Source organism: Geotrypetes seraphini, chromosome 6, assembly GCF_902459505.1.
Source record: "Geotrypetes seraphini chromosome 6, aGeoSer1.1, whole genome shotgun sequence".
Classification (NCBI taxonomy): Eukaryota; Metazoa; Chordata; class Amphibia; order Gymnophiona; family Dermophiidae; genus Geotrypetes; species Geotrypetes seraphini.
This window is the reverse complement of record NC_047089.1, coordinates 3,993,205-4,012,798: the sequence shown is the minus strand read 5'-3', so window position 1 is coordinate 4,012,798 and position 19,594 is coordinate 3,993,205. Positions and strand designations below refer to the sequence as shown.

Sequence of the window (19,594 nt, the reverse complement as noted above, 5' to 3'; positions counted from 1 at the left end):
TTCCATCTTGTTGGATGAATTTGAAAAAAGGTTTTAATAATGATACTGTTAGGTAATGTTTTATTGTGTTTGTTCTGTCAAAACATGTTTTAGTAGTTTTAATATGTAGGTATGTAATTTTGTGGTATATAAATTTTTAAATACATAAATAAATAAAATAAATTCCCCTGTAAATGTGTGGTAACAATAAATTCTATAAGATATGTTTACTCTGATCCTTCCCAACTTGAGAGATTTCTTATTGAAAAAGAAGGATTTATTGAGGGTAATAGTAAAGTGGATAGGAAAATTAAAAAAAGGGGGGATAATAATGCTAGGAGGATTATTATATTTCTGTTAGATTAGATTATTTTTGTAGCTTCCAATCATTGATGTGGGCTATTATTTCTTAATGTTTTATTTGAGTGAAATATGCATGATATAATTTAAAAAACATAAAAAGGAGCATCACACAGGTATCTTAAGTAGTCTGATGGGTAGGCTAATGAGCCAAAGAAAGGAGGACCCAGGCCCATAAGACACCCGAACCACTACATTTATGGTAGAAAGTGAGGGCTATTGGGATGGTAGAGAGGTGGGTCTAGTAGGTTTGGGGGGAGTTTTGGAGGAATCACCATAAATAATAGGGATTATAGTGAGATGTATATCTGGCACTCTTTAAATGAAGTTCACAGCAGTGCCCTCTAAAGTGCCCCACTGTTCTATTGGCATGTCAATGTGGCAAGTCCAGGAGCCCAGAACAGGTTATAGCACTACATTCACAATATATTGGAGACATAGGATTAAGGGTGCATTCACAATATACTGGAAAATGGCAGAAAGGGTTACAAAGGTACAATTCTGGCCCCTCCCACATCCAAATGGTCTAGATTTGGACATTGAAGTTTCTCTGGCTTCACACTTTCCACCATAAATGTAGTGTTTAGAGTGTCTTATGGGCCTGGGTCCTCCTCCCTATGGCTTATTAGCCCATCCACCTGTGTGATGCTTTATTAAACTTTATTCATATTTTTCTGGAGTGGGAGGGGGTTAGTGACCACTTTCAGAGTATGGGGGAGGGGTCTTTACTTAGTCCCTCTAGTGGTCATCTGGTCAGTTTGGGTACCTTTTTGGCACTTAGATGCTTCTACAAGAGGAGGAAACACGACCACATCACAGAAGCATACCTCAACTCTCACTGGCTTCCAATTCCAGAAAGAATGCTATTCAAATTCTACTGTCTACTATTTAAAACTTTAAATGGAGATAGCACAACCTACTTGAACAACCGCCTCATCCAAACCACCTCAACCAGACATAGGAAAACTCACACCCCATTCACACACCCACCAATCAAAGAAGTTATGATGGTCTCCTAGCCATTCAAGCAGCAAAAATAGACAACCAAATCGCCAACCTTCTCATAACAACCCCAGATTACAAAACTTTCAAAAAAGAAATAAAGACTATACTTTTAAAAAAATCCCTGTTAAAGTCCTAACCTCTCAAGCTTCCTTCTTTCATCCCTCTAACCCCCCGAACCCCCAAATCAACCTGCTTCCTTTTTGTAAAACATCCTCTTTAACTCTTTTGTAATCTGCTTTGAACCACAAGGTAATGGCGGAATAGAAATCCCTAATGTAATGTCTAAGTTCCACTGAGGATGTCCTGCAATAGGTTTGATTATCGCCACATAACGTCCAAGGTCCACAGCCCACCAAAAAAACATGTCTAACAAACTCCTTTCTGAGTTGGACATTTTGGAGGGTCTAAATGTTGTGTGAACGCCAGAAATCAAAGAACAGATTATCACAACAGCTTCAAATATGATCTTTTTCCGCAAACTCTAATGAAGGTTTTTATGTTTACTAGACCAGCTGAATGTGGTCTACAGTAGCAAATGAACAGCAGAAACACCAGTGTGAAACATTTCTCTCTTCCTGAACCTCAACATCTGGCTAGAAACAGCCCAGTCGTTTCCCCTCTGGCTGTGAGCAGAAGTGGCGAGAAGGAAGCTTGCGCCATCTGGACTTCAATGTATAAGCTAAGGGTTCCCAAACCTATTCCGTCTTGAGGGAACCGCAGCCAGTCAGGTTTTCAAGATATCTACAATGAATATGCATTCCTTGGTATGCAAATTTATCTCATGCATAGCAATTGTGGATATCCTGAAAATCTGACTGGCTGGAGTTCCCTCAAGACATGTTAGGGACTCTCTGAGTGTCCGTTTGAGGTGCATCAGTGCTAGGTGGGTCAGTGCTTATTAGATAACAGGATCTGGGTGTCCAGAGTCGGTTATAGAATATGAGTCTAACCCTGAAATCAGCACACCTCATGCTTACACTGCCACAATTACACCAACCGTCAACCAATATAAATGCAGTTATGTAATTGCGCAAGGAAGTGCGTAACTAAGAATATTCTGTAAGTTATGGGTGTTAAGTGGGAGAAATCCTATGTCTGGCCATGTCCAGCCCATGTGCACTTCCTCTTGCATTTTAACACTAAGCCACTTAAGTGCACTTTACTGAACAGCTCTCAGGTGCTGGGTGCCACTTATGCACTTAATAGGTGATTCTGTACACTTACATGCCCATTACTCTTTGTGTGTCTGTCTGTAGTGGAAAATGTGTGTGTGTGTGTGAGAACATGCAGGAGCCAATATTCAAACAACAGGAGTTAGTTGGGCAGGTTACCGCAGTCGGTGCTGAGCTTGAATATTCAGTGCTGGGCTATTTCCACTGGACCGCAAAGAATATCCAGAGAGGGTTTTTTTGGCTGCTAAAATGTTAGCCGGCTTTGTGATATTCAGTACTAATCGGCTAACTCCTTAGTGGCCAAAGATAGACAGCTATTTATGCAACCGCCAGCACTTTAAATTTTGTGTACGTAGCTGGAAACAGAAACATGATATTTATTAAAAATCTTTATATACCGCTTAATTGGCCATCAGAATCAAAGCGGTAAACAACATAATTCAATCAAAGTAATCCAGTCTTCCCATCTCTCTAAGAGATCCCACTTGCCTATCCCACACAGTCTCTGTCTCCACCACCTCTACCAGGAGACTGTTCCATGCATCTACCACCCTTTCTGTAAAAAAGCATTTCCTTAGATGACTCTGGAGCCTATCACCTCTTAACTTCCTTTCAAATGAAAGTGACTCTACTCATGCGCATTTACATCACGTAAGTATTTCAACGTCTCTATCATATCTCCCCTCTCCCGACTTTCCTCCAAAGTAGACAGATTGAGATCTTTAAGTCTGTCCCCATATGCCTTATGATTTATTTATTTATTTTATTTCTTCCATTTATGCATCACACATAACTATACAAGCTCTAGGCGACATTACAGACCATTTTAGTAGCCTTCCTCTGGATTGACTCCATCCTTTTACACAATATTCTAAATGAGGTCTCACCAAAGTCTTATACAGGGGCATCAATACTTCCTTTTTCCTACTGGCCATTCATCCTTCTAGCTTTCGCTGTTGCCTTTTCAACCTGATTGGCCACCTTAAGATCATCACATACAATCCCAACCACTCTTCTGTTGTGCACCTAAACTGTACCATTTTCCCTCAGGTTTTTGCAGCCCAAATGCATGATCTTGTATATTTCTTAGCATTAAATTTTAGCACAGTCTGCCATCTCACACTGAATATTAGTGTTAGCTGTTCCTGGCTGGTTAAGTAGCACTGAATATCGGGCAGACAGTGTATGTGTAGATAACTTGCACTGCAGCTGTCTGTGCTATATCTCTTCTGTGGTGGGGCCTCTATGTGTGTGTGGGAAAGTGGTGTACAAGTACAGTGCTATTCTGCTTATCTTAAACAGGGTGTATACAGGGGTGGGACATAGGCGGGGCTCCCTATGTATGTGCTAACTTATGAAATATGCACAGCTCTGTCACACTTTAAAATAATCACAATTACACCAACTCTGTGGCTGGCATATGCATGGGAACCTAGATGCTGGGTACGTGGGTACCAGATTACGTTGGTGTTGCCTACTGGCATCTAGTTTCCTTTACATAGGCTCCTATCACACACCCCTGGGGACATTCTCCAGTTATGGAGTGAGTGTTTTGCACTGCTGCTACCTGTTCTGTGGATAATTGGCATCTCCGTGGTCAGTTATGCCAGCCCTGCACCCTTCACCAAACACATTTCTCTAACATTGTTTTTGAACCTACTTCCAGAAAGCTTCGCTGGCACTGAAACGAGAGCCATTCTGTGACACATTCTAAAAAAAGACAGAGAGAGACACAGCAGTGAGGTCAAGAGTCACATGCAAGGTTTAAAGTCAGCGCAACACAGTAAAAAATTACTCCTTCCCTTAGCAATATCCAGAACTGCCTAGCCTCCAAATGATCAGAATCTCCATGCCATCCTGACCACCATCAAATATTCCTGGCATCCAACAAACACCCAAAATTGCCCAGCTGGTTTTAAGAAAGGTTTGAACAAGTTCCTGGAGGAAAAGTCCATAATCTGTTATTGAGAAAGACATGGGGGAAGCCACTGCTTGCCCTGGATCGGTAGCATGGAAATTTGCTACTCCTTGGGTTTTGCACCAGATACATTAGACAGTTTGTGAGGCCACCAGGGAAAATGCTTGAGTGCCTGAATAAATTCATGTAAACCATTCTGAGCTTCCCTGGAAGAACGGTATAGAATATTTTGATAATGTCATCTATAGCTCATTTCTGACCTGAAGAAGACAATGCCTTGAAAAGTTAATCTAATAAAAAGGTACCATCTTTTATTTATTTCTATTTATTACTGGTAACATGGACTCTCTTTCTACTGCATGTTAGAGGTTTTTACCACAGCTCAGGGCGCTAAATGCTCTGATGCTCATAGAATTCTATGAGTGTCGGAGCAGCATTGGAACATTTAACACTTTGGGCTGTGGTAGAAACCTCTAACGTGGATTAGTAACATATAAAAACTGTATGATACCCTAAGTGCCACTCTCTTGGGAGACAGCTGTTAAATCTATCCACTGGCTCTTTGAGGCTACGACTTTTGTATGCAATGGAAGAAAGCGTACCTTGCAGAGATCAGCATACATGGGAGCTTCACAGGACCAAGGCAGTGGGCTCTGGAACGACATTCCCAGGTAATAGAAGGTCCAGGCAATGATGACATTGTAATACAGGGAAACCAATGACGCCACCAGCAACATCCCAACCCCAATGCCTGCAAAAACAAACACCACATGAGACTACTCAAGACGTTGGTACAGGATGGTGGGTTACAAGCACAGGCTCCCAGATTAATGCCGCTGAGACAGATACTTGGTGGCATTGTCCCGTCAGTGCTGGTGAATAACTTTCAGACCACTGTCCGGATAGCATCAAGGTGGAGGCACAATTTATTTTAATAGCAGTGATTTTTAGCAGCACTATCTGGATAACTTAGGACAGCAAAAATAACTGTCCTGCCCACTATCTGGATATTGTCGGCACCTCACCAATCTATCCAGATATCCAGCAGGGTTCAAGGCAGATTACAAAAGGAAAGCTATGGTAGCAAAACCTAGGAGTATATAATAGAAAAATTATATGTAGAGAATTTCAGTAAATTAACAGGATGTAGTGTTCATTTTAGCAATCATATGGCTTCAGAACAAAATAGTTCTTATGGTCCTTCTAAAAAGAGCGTAATTGGTCTCACGGCATACCTCGATCGTTTGATTAAAAATGGATGCAGTGACGTGTTTAATAGCTTTTACACCTCTTGGGTTAAAATGATTTTGAAGATGAGTAAGAAGAAATTAAAGTATACATGTAGGATGGCCCCGAGCCTTGAGGGATTTTAAAAAGTCTAGAGAAGCTCCCACAGCCAACTTGAAACTTTAATGGATGAATAGATTCATCTCAAAGCAATATTTTGTACTATTTGCAGCGGAAGCAATTTTTCTCCGTTTCTGACTAGATTTAATATGAATTCAATATCCCCCTCTTTACAAAGTCATAGTAGAGGTTTCTACCATGGCTCAAAGCGCTAAATGCTCCGATGGTTATAGAATTCCTTTGTGCATCAAAACAGTGTTGGAGCATTTAGTGCCCCAGGCCACGGTAGAAACCTCTATCACGGCTTAGTAAAAGTGGGGGAGAGGGTATATTCTTATATCCCGTGCATACCACAAGCAGTTCGATGTGGCTTAAATAAAATCAAACTTACACTCCAGGCATTCTCAGAAAATAGGACATTATTCGAAATCACAAGTTTCTGCACCTGGCTAACTTCATCCCTCAGCTGTTTGTGACTCCAACATGGTTCTTTTCCTTTTGCAATATGCTCCTCAAGTATCTCACTAGTCCCCTGAGGAAGGCTTTTGCCGAAACTGGGATCCTAGTTGGGATCACTACTGTTGAGCAAATTTATCCCCTATTGGTTCAGAAAAAGGAGGACAGATGGAAACATTTGGGTTTTACTTCCATTGAAAACAAAGGAGACTTGTATACTGCCTGTCTTGGCATTTCAAAGCTGACATTCAAAGTGGTGGGCACTGGAGGATTAAGTGACTTGCCCAGGGTCACAAGGAGCAGCACCGGGATTTGATCTTACAACCTCTGGGTGCAGAGGCAGCAGCTCAACCAGTGAGCCACACCTGTCTATCCTACTAGGGCAATTCTTATATGAGCTGAGTATAGGACAATCAAGCCATTGTGACATCACTGCCAAGGTTGGCTCTGAGACATTATGACATCACAATCTCAGCTCTGGAAAGTTGCTACTCTTTGGGTTTCTGTCTGGTACTTGGGACCTAATTGGTGGGCCCTGGAGGATTAAGTGACTTGCCCGGAGTCATAAGGAACAGCACCGGGATTTGATCTCACAACCTCTTGGTGCAGAGGCAGCAGCTCTACCAGATGGCTCTTTGTTTTTCTGGAGCCATATGATAACTAGTATATACACATGACACAAATGCAACTCTCAGCACACTCAGCATTTAGGCTGCCCTGAATTTTTTAACACTCCAGGACAGGTTATTTTGCACCTCCACCTCCCACAGGCACTCATCACTAAGGGTTAATTTTATAAAGTCATTTTTTTGTGTATGTGGTCTCTTATAGAATACCAACTGGTGTAAATATTTGTGCAATGACATAATCACACACTTTGCCAGGAGTGGAGTCATAAGCACATTAATCCATGTTGTTACTTGAGTAATCTAGGCGGGCACATTTGGACTTGCTCCTGAGCAGCTGTGAGTGTCCTGTGCCTGCATGGTAGGTGTGATTTCTGCCACTGAAATTCTATTTTATAAAAGACACACGGCTGGCTATTTGTCTTGATAAAACAGCACCTATATAAGTGTCTACTTGCTCTCTAAAACCCTTGTAGGTAGGATTGCTGAAAACGAAGAGCTTGATTTCCCCCAGCCGCACGTTACCTTTGAGGATGGGACAGCACTTCCAGACAGTGATGGGCCCAGCAGCTCCATACTGGCCCAAACTGAGCTCCATGAGGAAAAGCGGCAGCCCGGTGAACACCAGCATGATGGAATAGGGAATCAGGAAAGCCCCTGAGGGAGGGAGGGAAAAAGAAAGCATCAAGCGCATGTAAAAACCATCACGGAGCCATTGCCGCTCGCCAAGGATCACAACTCTACTTTACAACATGTTTGGTTTCCTTGTTTCATTCCATTCAGTATTTTATTGGCTTCTATCTCTTTTCCAAGCTGAAGAGCCCTAGCCTCTGTAGTCTTTCCTCACATTCGAGTCATTCCAACCCCTTCCAGTTCTGCTACATCTTCTTGAGACGTAGTGACTGGAACTGCTCACAATACTCGAGATGCAGTTTCACCTGGAGTGATGCAGAGGTATTATGAAGGTCTTTGCTTTTTCGGTTGCTGCTGCAGAAGATTGAACATACTGTCTACAATAACACCTACCGTAACTAGAAGATCCTAGCATTAAGTAGCTATAATTCGGATTATTCTTCCCAATGTACATCACATTAAATTTCATCTGCCATTTGGATGTAGGCTAGTAGAAAGGTGTGGGTCTTTGCATTTCATATCTGATTATTGATCGATTTAATTTTCTTAAAAATTTAATAAATTATATATTTTTTCCATCTGCCATTTCGATGCTGGGCCTTCCAGCCTCCAAAAGGTCCTTCTCCAATTTCTCACAATCCTCATGCAATTTAACAAGTTTGAATAGTTTTTTTGTCATGTACAGATTTGATCACTTCACTCACTGTTCTCATTTCCACATCAGTTATACATTTGTTAAAAAGCGCTAGTCCCAGAGCGGATCCATTTCAAAAGCTGGTCATTTAACCCTACTCTCAGTTACTATGTATGACTTAATTGGATTGAACGTGAACTTAGCCAATCCAGGAAACCTTCCCAGTGCACATGTTAACCACTACATCTATGTAGTACACTACATCTATGTACCGAGGGCAGATGTGAAAAGGCAGGAGGAACTACAATCAATAAATGCGTGGATGAGGAAATGGTGTGAGGAAGAAGGATTCCACTTCGTGAGGAACTGGACAACGTTCTGGGGCAAGAGCAAGCTCTACAGGAGAGATGGACTGCACCTGAGCACGGCGGGAACAAGACTTCTATCAAACAACGTCAAGAGAGGAATAGAACAGGCTTTAAACTAAGAGGAAGGGGAAAGCCGACAGTCAACCTAGCGTCGATGATTCGGAAGAAGGTATCATGTGATGATACTAAGGGAATGCAAGGCTCGGAAGAAACAAAGGACAAATTACAGGAGTCGACTAACCCAGAAGAAGTGGTTAGAAGGAGTGTACCAAAAGAGAAGACACTAAAGACCGAAACACAGGGAAAGGAAATGAAGACACTTAAATGCCAGGATCTAAACTGCATATATACTAATGCAAGGAGCCTAGGAAACAAAATGGGGGAATTAGAAGCCGTGGCCAATGCAGAAGACTTAGACATCATTGGAATCTCTGAAACATGGTGGAATGAGGAAAGCAAATGGGATACAGCACTGCCGGGATTTAAGCTCTATCGCCAGGACAGGTCAGGACAGAAAGGAGGTGGAATAGCCCTATACATAAAAGAAACCATACAATCGACAAGAATAGACACAGCGGAGACGACCAACAAGCTGGAATCGCTATGGGTTAAAATACCAGGAAGAAAGGGACATGAAATAAAAATGGGCCTATACTATCGCCCATCCGGGCAAACCGGAGATATCGATAAGGAAATGGAAGCCGAGATGAAACAAGAATGCAAAAACGGTTGCACAGTTATTATGGGAGATTTCAACTACCCCGGGATAGACTGGAGTCTTGGAAACTCAAAATGCGCTAGGGAAACAGAATTCCTGGAGGCTACACAAGATTGCTTCATGGAGCAGCTTGTTAGAGAACCGACGAGAGGAAATGCTACTTTGGATCTAATCCTAAATGGGTTAATGGGACCAGCAAAGGAAGTGGAAGTAGTGGGACCGTTGGGAAACAGTGACCATAACATGATCAAGTTCAAGGTTGAAGCAGGAATACCAAAAGGAAAGAGAACCATGGCGACAACTTTCAACTTCAGAAAAGGAAACTATGAAGCAATGAGGAAAATGGTAAGGAATAAACTTAGGAACACTTCCAAGAAATGGAGGATGGTAGAACAGGCCTGGTCTTTTTTCAAGGACATGGTGAGCGAGGCGCAAAATCTTTACATCCCCAGATTCAGAAAGGGGAGCAAAAAGAGTCGAATAAAGGACCCGATATGGATGACTAAAATAGTGAAGGAAGCGATAAGTAATAAGAAAAATTAATTCAGGAGATGGAAAAAGGACAAAACTGAAGGAAACTGGATAGAGCACAGGAAGTATCAAAAAGAATGTCACCGTGTGGTTCGAAAAGCTAAAAGAGAGTATGAAGAGAAGTTAGCCAGAGAGACTCGTAATTTCAAACCGTTCTTCAGATATGTTAAAGGGAAACAGCCAGCTAGGGAGGAGGTGGGACCGCTGAATGATGGAGTCAGGAAGGGAGTAGTGAAGGAGGAGAAAGAAGTCGCGGAAAGACTGAACATGTTCTTTTCGTCTGTATTTACAAACGAAGAGCAATTCTTCAATGGAAATCAAGCAGAAAAATTAACATTCATGGAAGTGAGCCTTGAAGATGTGCGCAGGCAAATAGATAAACTAAAAATAGACAAATCTCCAGGTCCAGACGGAATCCATCCAAGGGTTCTGAAGGAACTAAAGGAGGAGATAGCAGAACTACTGCAGCAAATATGCAATCTATCCCTGAAAACAGGCGTGATCCCGGAGGATTGGATGACGGCCAACATCACACCCATCTTTAAAAAGGGATCAAGAGGTGACCCGGGAAACTACAGACCAATGAGTCTGACCTCGGTTCCCGGAAAAATGGCGGAAGCACTGATAAAAGAAAGCATCGATGATCACTTGGAAAGAAACAAACTTCTTATAACCAGCCAACATGGTTTCTGCAGGGGGAGATCGTGCCTAACCAACTTACTACACTTCTTCGAAGGAATTAACAAACAGATGGACAGAGGTGACCCCATAGACATCATATACCTTGATTTCCAAAAAGCCTTTGACAAGGTGCCCCATGAACGATTACTCCGGAAACTGAAGAACCATGGGGTGGACAGAGACGTACATAGATGGATCAGAAACTGGTTGGCAGGTAGGAAACAAAGGGTAGGGTTGAAGGGACACTACTCTGACTGGAGGAGGGTCACGAGTGGTGTTCCGCAGGGCTCGGTGCTTGGGCCGCTGTTATTTAATATATTCATAAATGATCTAGAAACAGGGACGAAGTGTGAGATAATAAAATTTGCAGATGACACCAAACTATTTAGGGAAGCTCGGACTAAAGAGGACTGTGAGGAATTGCAAAGGGACTTGAACAAACTAGGAGAATGGGCGACAAAATGGCAAATGAAGTTCAACGTTGAGAAATGTAAAGTATTGCATGTGGGAAGCAGAACCCGAGGTACAACTATACGATGGGAGGGATGTCACTGAATGAGAATACCCAAGAGAGGGACTTGGGGGTAATGATGGACAGGTCAATGAAGCCGACTGCACAGTGCGCAGCGGCCGCTAAGAGAGCGAATAGAATGCTAGGTATAATCAAGAAGGGTATTACAGCCAGGACGAAAGAAGTTATCCTGCCGCTGTATCGGGCGATGGTGCGCCCACACCTGGAATACTGTGTCCAGTTTTGGTCACCATACCTTAAGAAGGATATGGCGTTACTCGAGAGAGTTCAGAGAAGAGCGACACGTCTGATAAAAGGGATGGAAAACCTTTCATATGCTGAGAGATTGGAGAAACTGGGTCTCTTTTCCCTGGAGAAGAGGAGACTTAGAGGGGATATGATAGAGACTTATAAGATCATGAGGGGCAGAGAGAGAGTAGAGAGGGACAGATTCTTCAAACTTTCAAAAAATAAAAGAACAAGAGGCCATTCGGAAAAGTTGAAAGGGGACAGATTCAATAGAAATGCCAGGAAGTTCTTCTTTACCCAACGTGTGGTGGACACTTGGAATGCGCTTCCAGAGGACGTTATAGGGCAGAATACAGTACTGGGATTTAAGAGAGGATTGGACATTTTTCTGCTGGAAAAGGGAATAGAAGGGTATAAATAGAGGATTACTGCTCAGGTCCTGGACCTGTTGGGCCGCCGCGTGAGCGGACTGCTGGGCAAGATGGACCTCAGGTCTGACCCAGCAGAGGCATTGCTTATGTTCTTATGAGAATGAGAAAAGGAGGGCTGGGTCCACAGCTTGTTCTGGGATCTCACAAGAAGACCACTGTAAAACTATCACTACTGAACCCTAGCAGCTGGGGAGATCCTTCCAGGAATAAGCTTCTCTCTATACAGTATTTGTTTCTTTTCTCTTCTCTAATTGCACATAAAACTCCACAAAGTGCTACCACTCCCTAGGGCACAGTAATTCCCTTTCTGGAGCTGCTGCCAAACAGACAAACGCTTTCTTGTAAAGACAATTTATGTCATGTCTCAGTGGTGGCATGAAAGAGGCTGCAGACACTCAAAATACATAAGTTGTCTGCCTTTTATCCAGTAAGACTCATTCAGGACTACATGATTTTTCCAAAAGCACGCTGCAGTGGAATAGCACTCATTTCTCCTATTGGGGGTGGGGGGGCTTTTAAAATTGTCCACTAAACCTCTGAAAATTAAGGCTGCCCTTTGCGAAAAATCTCATCGAGCTACTCTTTTCTTTATGAAAATAAAATGACACAGATACCTTTTAATTAGACTAAATTTATTTTTTGATTAACTGACTTATGAAAGTACCACATATCTGGCCTTAGCAGCAGCTTGACTCTTAAATGGGCTGATAAAGCTCGCAAAACACACAGTCGCTCATGTCAAGCACTCAAGAATTGGTCTGACCCAGTAAGGGTAGTCTTATGTTCTCATGTACAAGCTTTTGAGACTAGCCTTAAGCAGGCAGTTCCAGCAAGATGAAACGGCATCTATACAATGCTGGAATCATTTATCTCAAAACCTACCACGTTTTAAGCTGGCTAATGAGTATAATGATAAGAATACTGCGGTGGCTGCTTTTGGATTTGAATGAAGTGCTATTAAGTGACGCCATTTCTATCATGCGTTGCAACAACAGATGCCTACCCTCTGCGACGTCCTTCCAACACATGCTCAGTTGTTCAAACCAGTGACGTAGCGAGGGTGAGAGGCACCTCTCTCCCACCATCATCTCAGCCCCTCACTCCTTCTCTGATCCCCCCTTCCCTTCCCCCGCACCTCTAGTTGTTCGTTGCCATGAGCAATAAGAACTTCAACATGCTCCATGCAACGCCGTTGGCTTTCCCTCTGATGTCACTTCCCATGCATGATACCCCGATGTGATGACGCAGTCGCGAGGAGCATGTTGAAGTTCTTGCTGGCGGTCCGGGGGAAGGGAAGGGGGGCAAGCACGTGACGAGGGGAGGAGCAGGAAGAGATGGGGGGCAGAGAGGAGGAAGGGAGCTGGCGCCCCCACCAACATGGTGCTCGGGTGGACTGCCCCCTCCTCCCCGCCCCCCATACTATGCCACTGGTTCAAACATCTGACTGTCACTGCAACAGATTCATCAATTGTTGCTGCATTTTGAACAGTTAATTAACAGTTATTCCCGGTTCATCCATTGCTTCTTTTTTACACCCATGTCTGAAAAATCCCCACAAAAACACAGGCAATTGAATCTTTGAGGAGGCGGAAATGGAAGGCTCCAGCAACATTCCACATTCCTAGACAGCATCATTGTGGAAGAATGAAAATGGATGCAACCGTTACATTTCCTGAGTGAAGGTGGCTGTTAATGAGCTAGATAGATATCTATGTTCAACTGATGCTGAGGTTCTGAGATTTGGGAAAAATAAGCAACAAAGCTGGCCAAAAATAGGGGGGGGGGGTGTCCTGTGCATTCCAGCTACTAGCACCTCTTTGGAGAGGACGCTCTCTCTCACGGGAAGGACTGAATCCAGAGATTGTGCATGATTTATTGTTCATCCATGGATTAAAAAATCAGGACAGTTAAAAGTACAGGTTGTGCTTGTGTTAAGTTAACTTGTAAAGAATGTTGTTTCCTTTTTATATGTTAATAAAAAGACAAGTATATCAAATCATAGCTGTTTGAGGCTTGTATGGATGGAGCTCACAGGGGCCATATTTTCCCCCACGTCATTCTCTCTGGGGTGAAACCTCCTTTCCCTACCACTCTCTACTCCTGCCTATCAGCACCAACCTCTTGGGTCTGCAAAGCAGTGTAAGCACCTTTTCTGTGCAAAGTTCTGTTATCCATAACCCATCCTAAACTAAACAAATGTCATGTGATGTAGTAATCTATAGTGCACTTGGTTTGTCAAGAAATGAGCATCCTTCTTTCAGCAGTAATAAGATGGCAGCTGGGCCACACTTACCTCCTCCATTCCGGTAGCAGAGATATGGGAAGCGCCAGACGTTGCCCAGCCCCACACAGTAACCGATGCAGGAGAGCAGAAACTCATACTTGCCACCCCAGGTCTGTCGGGGCAGGCCAGGGGCAGGGCTCAGAGTTGCATGCTGGGGCTGCGGAGGCGTATCGGATTCCAAATTCACTCCATTTGGTGGCACAGGGAAGCCCTGAAGTGGGGAAGAAAGTGTTAAATCAAGAGCAGAGACATCAAACAGTCTTCACCATCCTGCTGTTATTCTGGGGTAATCTCAATATTACTCTTAGCTCTTCTAATTCAGCCATCTCTCTTCTGTTTAATGCAAACTCAAAATATCTTTATCTTATATTGTCTAGAATATTTTGTTTTATTTTTGCAGGCCTGCACTAAAAGCCTGTAGTGCCGTTTAGCAAGCTAAGTCAATTTTAAGCCCTAACTGGCTAAATTACAGTGGCCATACATAGACCTATTCTTTGCACAGCCCAATTTGGCAAGTCAGTACTTAAAATTGGCATCTATCATGTGATATACCATAACTGACCAAGCTTAAGCCACTAACTGCTAATAATCAGCGGAGATAGCTGGCTATCTCTTGTTGAACATTAGCAGTTGGCTAGCCAAACACTATGTAACTGGCCAGGAGCCATCCTGGCTAGTTAAATAGCATTGAAAATTGGGCAGATAGTCAATTCTTATGGCATTTTCTGAAGTTCTACTAGTTCATGGTAAGGGACAAGAGAGACTGCATTGTGCAACCAACTTTAACACATGGCTCCAAACATGACGCAAGCAAGAAGGTTTTACATATATAGGTGGCTGGGGCAATAGATGGAACAACACATTGCAGTGCTGTAGCAAAAAATATTTAGGGTTGGCCTCAGCCCAATAAATACTTAAGCTGGCATGGATCCCCAAGTCCTGCCAGCTGAAGAAGGCCTGTGCCAGCACCTAGAACAACCCTGTACTCTACAGCCCATGGCTGAAACACTCCCATACTCTAGGTGGTGTTTCCGCCCTCCCCCCAATCATGAGCAAAAACTGGGGTTCAGCACAGAAGCAGCACATAGAGAATAGTATGGTAGTCTTCCAGCCCTCAGCTGCAGGGTACAGGATTGTTCCAGCTGCTAGAAGAAGCAGGGTTTGGGGATCCCCGCCAAGCTTAAAAAGAGTGTCCAGGCTCACCATTGCTATATTGCAAAAATGGACGACATCTTTTGGTGGTGGGGCAAATGATCCTAAGTGAAAAATCAGACCATGTAACACTATATTATTTAAGCGAGAATAATTTTTAAATTGGCCTGTATTTGTTATAAAACATTAGATGGTCTTATACCAAGTTACCTTTTAGATCATTTTGAACTAGTAGAAAACAGACATTCACGAAACCCAACCTTATTTTTTTTCCCTCTCAATAAAAGGTTGTAGATTCAAAAGATTTCTTAATAGAACCCCATCCTTTCAGGCAGGACTTTGAAACAAAAGTTTTAGTGGTTTGATCTTAAATTCTTCCACTCCCTCCTGCCATGTCAACCACCCCTCTCCAGGCTAGGCCACAAGAACTGGTTGTGAAGCAGCGTTACTGCCAGTGACCAGCAATGGTACAAAACAAATTTGAAAGTAGAAGCAGGGGAAGTTAAAAAAATACCAGATTGTGAGCAGGAAAAGGTCTCTTCTGAAAAGGGCTTAAAATTTAAGCTGGTAACAGAGAGCAAAGTGATTTCCCCTAAGGTCACAAGGAATATCACTAGGACAGGCTTCCTTAATTCTCAGAGCAGATTGGCATGCCTGTCAGCTCCATTATATGCAAATCTCTCTCATGCATATTCATTAGGGCTATTCCAAAAATCCAACTGGCTAGTGGTCCTCCAGGACAGGGTTGGGAACCATTGACTTAAATTACATTATGCGTGGTCTCATCAGGTGAGTTTGAGGTGGGTTACAATTTGGGAGGTTTTGTTACATAGAGGTAGATGCAATAAGGGTAGAACATGGAAGATATATGGGAGTAGATATAATATGGAGACAAACTTGAAAGATACAGTGTACGAAACAACATGGAGGTACAATTTGGTTGAACATAGTGGTTAGAGATGACCCGGGGACAAATTTTCCCCCGTCCCTACGGGAACTCATTCTCCCATCCTGTCCCTGCCCCATTCCTGCAAGCTCCGTCCTCATCTGCACAAGCCTCAAACACTTTAATCATAAGTGTCCGAGGCTTGTGCGGTTAAGGCAGAGCTTACAGGAACGGGGCAGGGACAGCGACAAAACTCAAGGGGACGGGGAAATTGAGTTCCGGCGGGGACAAATTTGTCCCCATGTCATTCTCCAATAGAGGTATTAGGTAAATTTGTTACATAATAGGAAGATACAGTGTTGCATAACAGGTAGATATAATGTGGAGTCCAAAACAAGCTTGAAGTTACATTGTTGTGATTTAGTGGTGAGTGTTAGATGAAAAGCTTTCTACATTAAATTACTGATGTGTAGGACAATCTATTATTTGTGGTTAAATACTTGCATTGTAGTTTGTGTGTCTAACTACTTTGAAAATGAGCTTCCATATCGACACAGTACAAGAAGTCAGAGCTAGAGGACACCAGAAGAGGTCTCAAGGATCTTATGCATTTGCTACCAATGCTCAAAGAGACTCAGAAACAGCTGGAGAGGATGAATGAAATAAGCTAAGTGTGACAGAATCCAAGAGACATTGGGCCAGGGAACTTGGGAGGTGGGTCTCTAGCACTGCCCCAGGAAGGGGAGCTTCAGTGGTACCATCTATACTTCTCCCACAGATTTTGGTCACATGAGCACAGACCTACTGACAAGGCGTCTACTTAAAAACCACCCCAGAGTCTCCAGTGGATTCCACACCCTCGTCTAACTACTGCATAATGGTCATGAAAAAAGTCTCCCTGTTCAGCAATCACTCTACCTAGCAAAAAACCCAGAGAACAAGATCAGACCTCTTTTTCTGGATTGAAACAAAATCATATTTTTGTACTTTAAGGCACTGCACAGAGGTTTTGGCATACAAAATTCAGAAGAACATTTTTTATTACCAGTTACCATATGACATTATCCCTCTCCCATCCCATTCCATTTCAGAGAGAACACTGCCCGAGCTTTGAGATCTATTTTATCTGTGCAGAAAGTGATGCCTAGCACAACTGCCTAGGCCACATGTGTCAAACACAAGGCCTGTGGGCTGAATCAGGCCCACCTGGCCGTTTATGTGGCCCACGGCAGTGCTCCCGAACTTCCCCTTCTCACAGCCCAGCATGTCATCCCTTCCATGCCGGTCCAATGTCACCATCACGCTGAAAAATCTGCCAACCTCGGCAGCGATTCAGCAATATTGTCTGTGGCTCCCCTTCCTGCTTTCCATTTGCAATAGTCCACCTGGGCAGAAACAGGAAGTTGCGCATCATTGGAGACAGCCCATGGCAGATGGAAAGCAGGAAGGAGAGCTGCGGATAACGTTGCTGAATCACTGCTAAGGCCAGAAGATTTTTCAGCTTGACAATGACATTGGACCAGCATGGGAGAGAACACATACTGGGCTGTGAGAAGATAGGGACCAGCACAGGAGGGAAGACATGAAGAGAGAGAGATGAAGGGAGAGAGGTTGGACCTGGGGTAGTGTGGAGGAAGAGGGAAAAAGATACTTGAAAGGAGAACTGTTGGGAAAAGAAAGGGAGAAATGGTAGACCTGGGGGAAAGAAGGCAGGCAGACAGGGGGGAGAGATGGGATGGGGGCCAGTTGGGAAGAGAAAGGGAGAAAAGTTGGATCTGGGGATGGAAGGGAGGGAGAAATGTTAGACCTGGGAGTGGAAGGGAGAGAGAGATGCAGCATCTCTTTTTTCCCCCTTCCATCTCATTGTTCAGCATCAAGGGAGGAGGGAAGAAGAACAACAGAAAAGGAAGGGAGCAAAATGTTGGACCAAGGGGAGAGAGGAGGAGAGATGTGGCAATGGGGAGTAGATAGAAGGAAATAGGAGGCTGAGAAAGGAGTGAGATGTGAAATGGGAGAGCTAGGGACTGAGAGGAGATGGAGAATTGAGAGGTAGCTGAAAAGAAAAGAAAAAGGGTGAGAGAGGGCAAGATTTGAGAGGACAGATGCAAAAAAGAAAAGAAAAAGTTAAGAAAGCTGAATGGGAAAAAGCAATATGTTGTCGACAGACATAAGAGGAGAAAAAATGGACAGCAGACACTGGAAAGAAAATTAGTAGAAGATAGACAAAAAGCAGAAAGAGAAACTGGGACCAAGATGATGGAAAAGCAAAATGACCAGACAACATAAGGTAGAAAAAATCATTTTATTTTCTATTTTGTGATTACAATATGTCAGATTTGAAATGTGTATCCTGTCAGAGCTGGTATTAGATAGCAAGCGTGAACTAGGACCTATAAGAGAGAGGGAAAGTCTTTTTTATTTATTTTGTTTATACCATAGAGCCGGCGTGGGGTTGGAGAGATTGTATCCCTATACTTCTACTAAGACTAAGTATCTTAATAAAAAATTAGCCTGTCTTTTAGATTTTGGCCCCTTATGTGATTTGAGTTTGACACCTCTGGTCTAGGCAGAGGTAAGCCTGAGCACAGGGTGCCGGTAGTTTCAATCTAACACCAGGCACAGCGCCAGGCTTCTTACTGGCCTGCATGACTCACACAAAATCCCTTTTCATTGGTGATCTCACTAAAAGAAAAGAGTTTTATCTTAAGGCAGAGCAGGAGTGGGTGTGAGTTTCTGAATCTCTGTTTAGCTCTGCTCTAGAAGTACAAACACTAGGCACTTGCCCCACTCACCAGAGGTGTCCCCGGTGCTGCCTCTGTTGTTCCCACTTGCATCTCCGGCCCTTGCACCTGGTTCTTTTGTAGACCCTCATTCCATTGCTCTGGTAGCAGCTTCATAGGGAAGAATGGCAGCCCCTCAACCGGACCTGGCTAGCGTCCCAGGCAGGGAGCTTGCCACTGTCACCCTGCAGCACAGCAGCTGGGCAGGAAAGGGAAGCCACAAAATAAGAAGTCAGAACTGAAAAAGGGAGGCTGGAGTCGGAGAGCTGACAGACAGTTCCAGGGCACTGCTCTTCTTACCTTAAGCCAGGTGAGCTGGCTCCGCCCCCTCTGGGTGGCACCACAGCAACCAAGCTTTGGGAAACAGGAGCTGTCTGTCGCACAGCAGGCTGCTCTTAAAGAGACAGCCTCCTTTTCCACACAGCTGGGTGCCCTAGGCAAATCTCTGGCCTTACACCCCGCTCTCTCAGTCATCTTGTAAAGACGGATAATAATTAGACAGCATACTTTTATATATTTGAACTTTGATAAGGAGAATAATTTGTGTGGTTTGCTCTGGCTACCTTGCTGTTCCTGTCACTCCTTTTATGTACTCAATTTTCTAAACTGTTCTCCCAGAGGAGCTCAGAACAGTTTACATGAATTTGAGGCATTTTCCCTGTCTGTCCTGGTGGGCTCACAATCTATCTAATGTACCTGGGGCAATGGGGGGGGGGGGAGGGGGGATTAAGTGACTTGCCCAGAGTCACAAGGAGCAGTATGAATTTGAACCCACAACCTCAGTGTGCTGAGGCTGTAGCTTTAACCACTGTGCCACACTCTCCCCCCTTCTCATCTTCCCTCTAGAACAGGGATGCAAAGCTACCTTTTGGA

The 19,594-nt window shown here is 43.6% G+C and overlaps 1 protein-coding gene across 1 annotated transcript in view; it reads right to left on the bottom strand.

The window, feature by feature from the left end:
* LOC117362601 (sodium-dependent proline transporter-like) overlaps positions 1-18,961 on the bottom strand; it is a 71,884-nt gene extending 52,923 nt beyond the window's left edge. Inside the window, exons 1-5 of the mRNA XM_033949213.1 lie at positions 18,734-18,961; positions 13,913-14,114; positions 7,389-7,520; positions 5,037-5,185; positions 4,177-4,226 (exon numbers count right to left, since the gene is read on the bottom strand). Of these exons, the coding sequence (XP_033805104.1) occupies positions 4,177-4,226; positions 5,037-5,185; positions 7,389-7,520; positions 13,913-14,114; positions 18,734-18,838 (638 nt within the window). The 5' untranslated portion in view covers positions 18,839-18,961. The remainder of the gene's footprint in view (positions 1-4,176; positions 4,227-5,036; positions 5,186-7,388; positions 7,521-13,912; positions 14,115-18,733) is intronic.
* Positions 18,962-19,594: the final 633 nt, after the last annotated feature.